Genomic DNA, 9,899 nt, shown 5'->3' on the forward strand with positions numbered 1-9,899 from the left:
AATGTAACTTCACATATTAGTTGCACTCCTTTCACTTAATAAGTGCAAGAAATGGCTTTGAATTAGATAAAATTTTGCTCTCTTAAACTCCAAACAAAAATCTTATCTGAAAACTTCACTCATTAAATGATGTATAATTTAAAAAAAAAATCAAATTTTTCTTCCGCTAATTATATCAAAAACCATTTTACGACTTTAGCTTCATTATTACAGTCATCTAGGGGAAAACTTTGATGAGGTTGACCTTACATTGAAGCGACTACGGAAATCAATGAATATTCTAAATTTCTGGTATTTGCAGTAGGCTCAACTTAGTAATTCATCAACTACCACTTGCTGCAATAAATAGCAAATTATCACCATCGCAGGTAACGGGCATCCTCCTAAGTAATATTAATTTCTTGTTGCCATGGTTGGACACGAGCATTAAAATGAGGACCAACAAGTTGTGTTTCTAATTGCAATTGCTCGAAGGAATGTTGGCTGATGAACAAGCAGCAGGAATATTGATCTGAAAAAAGAACAAAGGCAAATAAACAGCCAAAGTGAACAGCAAAACCATTGGTCATTAATTCCAAGGAGCTCTTCATTGTTTCCTTCTGGAGTTTCCTTTAATTGATTCCCTTCCTATTGGACAACAGTGCCCGCAAATACTCGCTATTAGAAAGAACAGGTCAGCATGAACTTCCAAACTCATGGCTGATGTTCATTTTCCCAATGGTTACTTCAATCACCACAACCAAAACATGTAATGAAATGAAATAAAGCAGAGGGCATATACTCAATGTCAAGGTTGGCCAACATTAGGTTTGGGTGATCGGTGAAGATGGTTATTATGATATGGAGAGACATGCGGACCATTCGGAGTGGAAAGGCTCCTGGTAGGTTGCCCGTTCCTTATCGACAATCCTGCCTGCACTCTACCGCCACTTCTAGACTTTGAACTGGACCCCACGCGCTCTATTTGTATGGCCTGGAAGTGAGAAGAAGTACAAGCCATATCCTTGAGATTAGGCAGAGGTTTTAGGGCTCCAACAACTTCACTCATCAGAGGTCTGGCTTTTGGATCCCGGCTAAGGCAATGGGCAGCCAATTGGATTGCTTTCTGAGCACCTTTTATTGAGAAGCGTCCTTCAAGGAGGGGATCTATAAGTCGGTAAAATCTTCGTCTCTCGCCAAGATAGGGTCGAGCCCATTCCACCAGGTTATGCTCCCCATTTGGTCGGGTTTTGTCCATAGATCTTCGGCCTGTCAACATTTCAAGTAGAACCACCCCAAAGCTATATACATCACTCTTTGATGTAAGATGCCCTGGAAAAATATGAATTCTCATTAGGTGTAAATTTTCTTATTTCTATGCCCTTTTCTTTCTTTCTGCGATTTTTGAAGAGGAGAAAGGGCGTCATTTACATATTCTATTTATAAAGAACCATGACTTTATAACATGTTTCGCATTTAAGAGTACAATAAATCCACAGAAAAATGTCTATATACATTTAAGATCTGCAAACAGGTAGGAAATTATTTAGAGATGGACTCTATTTCTAGCATTCAAAGAGAAAAATAAACGATTTAACATTTTAACATAGCCTAGAAACATATGCAAATAAGCATACAAAATCAATTTGAACAGAAAGAGAAAGATTAACTAGGTTCAGTAGAGTTGAATTACTCTTCACCTATGTTACTTGGACTCAGGAATCACTGTTGGATACGGGTATGTACCTGACACAGGTACGTTCAAATTTTTCTAGGTTTTTCCATATGTTTGGAGGGTCAAACCTTCATGCCCATGTCCATCGGATAGGTGTCCAACAATGATACTTCAATGAAAATGAAGAGTCAGAGCAATATAGCTAATAACCACTTGCTTGATGAATAAACCTCCAAAAGTATTTCCGCTTTTAAAGAGATTATTTTAACAAAAGCATGTATCACCAACTTCTACATGGATCAAGGAAAGAAATTGCATGGAAACATAATTTATGCATACATAAATGCAATATTGTTAATGATACCTTAACAGCTAGCTTTCCCTTAGTTGTATATCATTTTAAATTAGAATGAGTCTACAATGAATTTCTTTTAGGTAGTTTCTTTTTTCAAACTTTGATAATTTTACCTCTTTTATTCTGTAAATTGGTGACATCAAACCTTTAAAATTTGGCAGAATTTGACAAATAAGACAGTAGCAACAAAAGTGGAATATTTGGAAGATGACAGTCACACTATCAATGGGAAAGCTAAGAACATGGCAAATAATTGAAGCTGATGATACCAGCAAAGAGGCGATTATATTCAGAAGGTAATGAGACCAGCACATCAATGGCATCATAGTTGACAACAATGATATAGTGGCAGTGGTTTCTTAATGGCTAAGGAGATAATGGCAGAAGCATGGAGGTAATAGTTGTCATAGCAGCAGCATCAAGAAGGTCGAAGGCAGAGCATGCAAGATTTGCTACCATGTGCACCAATCCCTCCAATTTAAGATATATACTAAAGAGGAACATGTGATTAGGTGGATTAAAAAGAAGTAATAGGTGCCAAAAGGAATTGGCAAATCCATTTTTGGGGAAAAAGCAGTTCCATTGTATTTACCTGTCATAACATACTCAGGGGCTGCATAACCATAGGTTCCCATCACACGAGTAGATACATGAGTCTTGTCTCCCACTGGACCATCTTTGGCAAGTCCAAAGTCAGAAAGTTTGGCATTGTAATCCTGAAGAAGATGTTGGAATATTTCAGAAAATGAATGATACATTTTAAATAACAGCAAATTATTTTTACTGTACTAGTCACGCACCGCATCCAACAGTATATTAGATGTTTTAAAGTCCCGATATATTACAGGTCGTTCAGCCTCCTCATGAAGAAAAGCAAGACCCTTCGCCGCACCAAGTGCAATTTTCATTCTGGTGGACCAAGGAAGAGGCAGGGACCCTGATAAAATGAATGAATAAATGAATAAATAAAAAGACAACGGTTACCTTGAGCATGCAGTTGAATAATCTCCTAACGAACCATCATTAAGTCACCAGACAGCTTGCGTTTCAAACCAAAACATTATGGAAGGTTAAAATAAATGCTTTTATATAGTCCCATGTAATTGTTGGCTGAAACTGTTTTTCCTTCCTAGTGTTTGTAAATGAGATCAAAACTTCTTCAACACACTTACTATACCCGATTTCATTGCAAGCAAAACCAAATTCATAGCAGAAGAAATGGGATCAGCTAAGGAAACAGTACTGTGCTCAGTCAATTTGTGGGCAAAAATCTAAAGATATGAAAAAATATCAGTACCAATCCTTATCCCAACTTTATAGGTAGCTTGACATCAACCCAGTTTAAGAAAGTATGATAACCATCAACTGAATATTTTATCCTTTAGCAAAGCTATGAAGCTGAATCCACATCCAATGGTAATGGCAAATTCCAGTAGAAAAATATAGAAATATCTTCAAGGATACATTTTGAACCCACTGCCTGTTACAATTAAGCTTGCCTCTTTTGGGTGCTCAGGTCTTTCCTAAGGAAGCTGAGGATTGGACTATAAGGTTGGCTATCAGCTCACTTTAGGCAAAACTTTACCAACTACAGACGGACGGGCAAGGCAAGTAAAGAAGTCTCTTTTTTTTAATGTTAAGTGTAAATAAGTCTATTAACAATGAGTATAAATACAAACTTCGAAAGAGGTGATTCTCCAAGCTTCCTCGAGGCATAAACTCATAAACAAGTAGCCTTTGATCATCCTCAATGCAATAACCAATCAACTTGACCAAATTAGAATGGAGGAGATCACCAAGATAATTAACTTCAGCCTGGCACATACAAAAGAGACCACAGCATAATTTAACCACTTGATTGATATTCTAGCAGAAATAGACACAATATAAATGACTATATGTGATTTTGTGAATTAATAAATACTAAAATACAGTAAGGAATCTCTTACAAGCCATTCTCTATGACCCTGAAGTCCGTCGTGGTTAAGGGTTTTGACCGCAACAGACAAACCTGTGCCTGGTTTTACTGGAGCAGTACCATTCTCATTGACCCAACCTTTGAATACACAACCAAAACCACCTTCACCAAGAAGACTCTCAGGTCTAAAGCTCCTTGTTGCTAACTTAAGCTCATTAAAGGAGAATTTTCGAAGCTGAGAAGCAACTTTAAGCTCCTCACTTACGTTCGGAGTGGATGACATACTTTCAGCATTGGTAGTAGTTGAAGATGACACAACTGGAACAACAGCTTGACCTGTGCTGGTGTCATTTGACTCATTTGTGGTGTCATTTGACTTTGTTGATTTACTTTCAGCTGGTTAACACACAAAAAACAGTTAGTACTGTTATAATGCATCAAACTAATTGGGATCAATGAAGGTATGTAAGAAAGTGTCTGCAGTTTCTAGATTTGGAACAGCATTTAAGAAGATGCATCCCTCTGAAAGATAGAAAACAAATTCTATGTACAATATAAATAAGAAGGTATCACTCTATTTATGTAAACATTGATAGAAAGCGAACACCCAGCCCTTTGAGCACCAATAACCCTGCATAATTCTAAGGAGGCTATAAGAATATAAAAAGTTATGACTTGGCTCTTAAGAGAAGGAAACAAGAAGAAAAAACTAAGGATATAAATCATAATTTGTGACTTGGTTTCATTATTCTTCCTTTTAGTCATAAAAAATCACAGATTTTTTAGTCACATGAGTTTCAGTAGTAAAAAACAGATGCTGACAGAAAGGATTGAAGTCAAACATATTTAAAACATAAACTACGTTACAAGGTTGCTAGCATGTTAACCAAACCTAGTATTAAAGCTTTGTAAGTTGACTGATATGTTCAAGGTTATTTTTTATTCATTAGTTTTGCTCGCCTCAACATTATTCTGAGGTACAAAACAAATCTGGACAAATATTCCCCACTTCGAAATAGTCTCTGAAATAGTAACAATAGAAGAACTGCTGGAGGTCATAAAGGATATGAGTTCGCAGACACCACACAAATTTTCATGCACAAACAACATGATTATTCCCAATTTTTATAATATATCTTATTGTATGTAAAACCATATTAAACTTTTTGCATTTTTTGCCAATGCCACCATAAAACGATAAGACTGATCAAAATAGGAAAGAAACAGAGAACCCTTGTGTCTTATCCCATTATTACACCTCCAAAAGGAGGGGACGAACAATTTGACAATAGGATGACCACGTGGCTGAATTCCCGAGGTTATGCATTAGACGACAAATGATAAACTGCAAAGTGATGATCTCAGTGAATATAAAGTATAAGGGACTTAATTACCATCCACCAAATATGCACAAATGGATAACAATCATCGCATGGTAGTACAGCGAGAGAATTGGATAGATATCAATATCCAATCAGGGTATAATATGTTTGCTAAAGCATAAAACTGAATCAATCAGCAGTATCCGCTTCATGATTACATCCATGTAGCAGAAATTGCACACAGGTAACGTACAGACAAAGAATTAGAAAGCCAAACGATGAAGAGAATTAACTGATCAGATAAAATGGGCAAAGAAACTTAAGTAGGTTAAAATGCCAATAGCCGATAAGCAAAATATGACATCCTTGCCAAAGCAGAGAATGAAGTTAATCACATTATAGATTTCATTTCAGCATCCTGATAGCAAAGCAGAACATGTTTACACCAATAGGTTCATTACACAGAAAAATAATCAATCAATATCTAACTAGAAATCTAATCAAATGACATGAACAAAAGAAACTAAAAGGGCAGTAAAATAAAACCAAGTAAGAAATATATTAAATTTATATACCAGATTGAGTGCTAGTGCCACTTATGGAACCCTCCACTTTGGCCCTTGGAGACAAGCAGCTTCCCATAAACCTAAATTTAATCCAACATCCAGGCTCCTCATCTTCACTACTTTTCTTCTTTTTCCCTTTGGATTTTCCAGCACTCCAAGGCCCCACCTGGATATCACCTGGACCTAATCCCATTATGCAAGTACCCTTCACACTAAATTCCCATGTCTCCAGAAACGCTTCATTTCACCATAAAACACACAAAAACATCAATTTTTTTTGTTCCTTTTCAAACAACATTGATAATCAAAACCTACCAAACAAAGAGAAAAATCCTAGAATTCCCATGAAAACAGATACCTTCTATTACAACTTAAAAGCCTTGAACATTAAATGACATAAAAGGGGACTGGAAAACGGGTACAAAAACCAATGCCACTCAAAGAAAAGGACATGCAACGCAAGAAATCCGCTGAAACGAGTAATCCATAGCTAAGATGAAGAAGAATGTGAAAATTCAAAGCAAGGAGAAGACCCCAGAGACCAAATCCCAGAATGTGAACAGTAAAGGGCCCAAAAACTAAAAAAGTCCCCAGAATCTTCAGTTTAACCTTGAACTTACTCTAAACACCAACGTTCAACTCAAATTTACTTCACAGAGTTACAAACAAAGACATTAAGACACAAAAACAAGAGGGAGAGACTACAGAGTTTAAATATGATTCAAAGAAGGTAAAGTAATGCGGCATTTGAGAAACGAAAACCTTTGAAAGCTGAATGAAAGAGAAGGAGAGGAAAGAGAAAGTGAGGGAAAAGAGAAAACGTGCGGTATTTTCGCGTGAAAAGGAGTGAGAGTTGGGAGTGTTTGTGTTTGTGTTTTTTAAGAGAGGAGTTTTAAAAGAAAACAACAGTTTGGCTGGTTTTGGCTTATCGTGTTCCAAGCCTACAGGCTACTACAGCCTTTGTCTTCTACTTGCAAACATTTAAAACAGAAATAAATGAGTATAAATTATTTGTTTGTTTGTATTCTTAAATTGTATATAATAATAACAGAGGATTGCCTTTCAAAGCCCAAAAAGAATCAAAGGAGGCCCAAAGCAGACTGTTTCAACCCCTTCTTTTCCCTCCCTTCTAATGGGAATGTTTCAAACTTTGTTTGCAATCCAATAAAAGTGGGTGTTTCTTTGTGGTTATCGGCTAAAAAGAAGAGAATTATAAACGTTGTGTCAACTACATAGTCAAGATCAATCCCAGTTGTTAGGTGTTTTAGCCTCAAAAAAGAAGCATGAGAAGAGCATCAAGATCTATCTCTGTTGAGATATTATGGTTTTTAAAAAGAATAAAATTCACGATATCATTATCCTTCCATGCTTGCAAACTCTCTATTTTATCATAGATTTACCCATGTTTCTTTTAAGTTAAATTAATAAGATAGCATAATAAATTTGAACAAGTCAACATTCCCATCTAAAACTTCAATCCTCTTAATAAATATAATCACTTAAACCACGAATCCAAATTCTAAGCTCTATTTCTTACCCCACTTTGTGCCTTAATTCTCATAAAGTGTCATGTGTCTATTTTCTTATTACTAATCAATACATATTTGGTTTTAATTTTTTTTTCATATTTCTATATTTCCTCTTTCGCTCTCACAAAAGGATTACTAGTTTAATTTTCTTTTCCTTTCTTTCTCTCTCATCTTTTCTTTTTCTCTCTCATATTTCCTCTTCCTCTTTCTGTTTGGGTTTCTTTGATACTGAACTTGGTTTAATGGGTATGGCATTTCACCTAAACTTTGCAAACAATGGTTGCTTCTTTTTGTCATTCAGTTGTGATAAGATGCAACAACGAGGGTGTTTAGCTAGATGTTTATAAAACACAGACGTGAATTCTGATCTCTCAAAGATTTTTACTGATAATGGAGTCCAGCCATGTCAGTGCCATGGTGTTATTGTAGAATTCACTGTCAATGGTAACGCACCAAAAGGTACACGTTCAAACACTGATGTTAGTTTGTTTCTAAAACCACTCACCATGTGGTTCTAATGGAATTACAGTAATGATTTGTTTTTACAAGGTAAGAAGAGAAAATCCACTAGAGGTGAGAAGGATACTGATCTTCAAACAAACCCAAACTAAAAGATGAGACAGAAAAAAGGAAAAAATTTAAACAAGTAATGCTTTTGTGAGAGAGAAAAAAGGAGAAAAAAATTAAAATTAAATATGTAATAATTAGCACTTGAGCATTTGATATATTGATTGGTACATTATCCTCGTGTTTAAAGAGTAGGGTTCGAATCTCCTCCCCAATTATAAAAAAAATATATGAATTAATAATAAAAAATAAACATATGATATTTTATGAAAGTTGGGACTTAAAAGTGAGATAGGGAACGGAAGCATCGGATTTGGATCCTCCCTTAAATTACCACATTTTAGGAGTTGTCCATTTACTTTATACTAGTTTTTAGATAATTACTTATATTAATTAATAATTGTGAAAAATTAAAGTTTATTCAATTTCATGTTATATACAATATAGGATTTATATTTGATGCACTAACAGTGTATCAGCTCGTCAAAATGTGCCACCTCATTAATGAGGTAAAATAAAAAATTTTAAAAAACTTAAAATTAAATATTAAAAATTTATAATGATTAATTAAATAAAAAATAAAATATTTCACTTTTCAATCTCTTTCAATAGTTCTTTTTCCTGTTCTTTTCTTTTCTATTTCTCTCTAACTCCATCATCTTCTTTTTCTTTTTTTCATCCATTAAAATTAACTTTTTCAAAATTTTATAACTTCAAGAACAATTTTTAAATTCTTTTTTTATTTTTTAGAGATTGAGAAACTAAGATTCAAATAAATAAATCTTATTAGTGCATTAAATATTAACCCTACAATATATTCTAAAAAGAGAAGCATTAAATTCATATTTGAAAGTTTATTCTTTCTTTCTTCTAGGCATATGCATTTATTGTATATTTTTCTTTTACCTTGGGTTACATACAGTGATATGTACCTAATAATAACAACAATTATGAAGAAGATCATTTTTATCAAAACAATTTTATAATTGAACAAATAATTCAAATTAATTTATTTTGCTTAACTTATATTAATAAGTGTGATAATCAAAATTTATGGATTATGATGATCAATCCTTATTTAAATTAATTTTTTTGAAAAGTTATTTAAACCTATATTTAATAATTATGTTTACAAATTTAATAAATTTTAGATTAAAAATGTGTTATTTATGTAAATATTGATAAATGACCCATTAAAATTTAATAAACAAATGATGAGATTCATAAATAACTTAAAAATCAATTAAAATAAATGTAAGTAAACAATATAATGAAAAGCATGAATTCTTATATAAATCGTTCCATCAATCAATTGTTGCTCACTACCAATGAGGCATTCTCTAAATGAAGGAAGAATGCCCTAAAACCTTTAGATTTCAAGTGCAAGTCTCACTATGTTTAATTTTAACTTGAAGGGCCTCACTATGTGCAATTTTGATAAAATGTATGTTCGATCTTGTCTTGTTATATACATGCTATTTTTTTTGGTTTATTAATTTTTTTAGTTTACACCTTTCAAAAAAATTACTTTTGGTTTACTTTATTTAATTTTTTATATCAAATGTAATAGTTATGTCATACATGTTCAAGATTATTTGATTGTAATTCTGATGTTTGCTTGCATATGCAACTTCTTAATATATATACATATATATATATAATACTTCTTTGATTAACTACATAATCAAAATTTAATTATTTATCAAGACAAAAAATTCATTAATTAATGAAATATATGTTTTAAGATCTAATTTTCTAATCACTTATTAGGTAGCATTAATTCGTCAGTACATCCTAAAAAGATAACAAGTAACTAAGAAAATGAATTTCCTTAAATTTTCATTGATTTTTCAATCATAGTTAATTGTAAACGATAGAACATTATTTTACGTGTAATAACCATACAAAAATAGATGGTATTGGAGTAACTTGTATCTCTTTATTCTTTTCCTTTTAATTATAGTGGATATAATATTACTGAATTGAAT

At 33.3% G+C, this 9,899-nt stretch overlaps 1 protein-coding gene across 1 annotated transcript; it reads right to left on the bottom strand.

The window, feature by feature from the left end:
• Nucleotides 1-155: 155 nt before the first annotated feature.
• On the bottom strand, nt 156-6,702 carry LOC110426702 (serine/threonine-protein kinase PBL34-like). Its single transcript, XM_021441990.2, has 6 exons — nt 5,825-6,702; nt 3,959-4,323; nt 3,689-3,824; nt 2,810-2,946; nt 2,602-2,725; nt 156-1,311 (listed from the first exon to the last, which is right to left on the bottom strand). The coding sequence occupies exons 1-6, from the start codon at nt 6,006-6,008 to the stop codon at nt 788-790; spliced, it is 1,470 nt and encodes a 489-aa protein (XP_021297665.1). The 5' UTR covers nt 6,009-6,702; the 3' UTR covers nt 156-787.
• Between the last annotated feature and the right edge of the window lie 3,197 nt (nt 6,703-9,899).

This window comes from Theobroma umbraticum, unplaced genomic scaffold, assembly GCF_002168275.2.
Source record: "Theobroma umbraticum cultivar Fairchild unplaced genomic scaffold, ASM216827v3 scaffold_12.0, whole genome shotgun sequence".
NCBI classification, from domain to species: Eukaryota; Viridiplantae; Streptophyta; class Magnoliopsida; order Malvales; family Malvaceae; genus Theobroma; species Theobroma umbraticum.

What these genes read in the sequence shown, in the direction of transcription:
- LOC110426702 (XM_021441990.2), bottom strand. Translation starts at nt 6,008, where the DNA reads ATGGGATTAGGTCCAGGTGATATCCAGGTGGGGCCTTGGAGTGCTGGA. An exon ending in AGGGTCATAGAGAATGGCTT is followed by an intron (nt 3,825 to 3,958) that starts GTAAGAGATTCC and finishes TGTATGTGCCAG; the next exon opens with GCTGAAGTTAATTATCTTGG. An exon ending in GGAGAATCACCTCTTTCGAA is followed by an intron (nt 2,947 to 3,688) that starts GTTTGTATTTAT and finishes TCATTTTATCAG; the next exon opens with GGTCCCTGCCTCTTCCTTGG.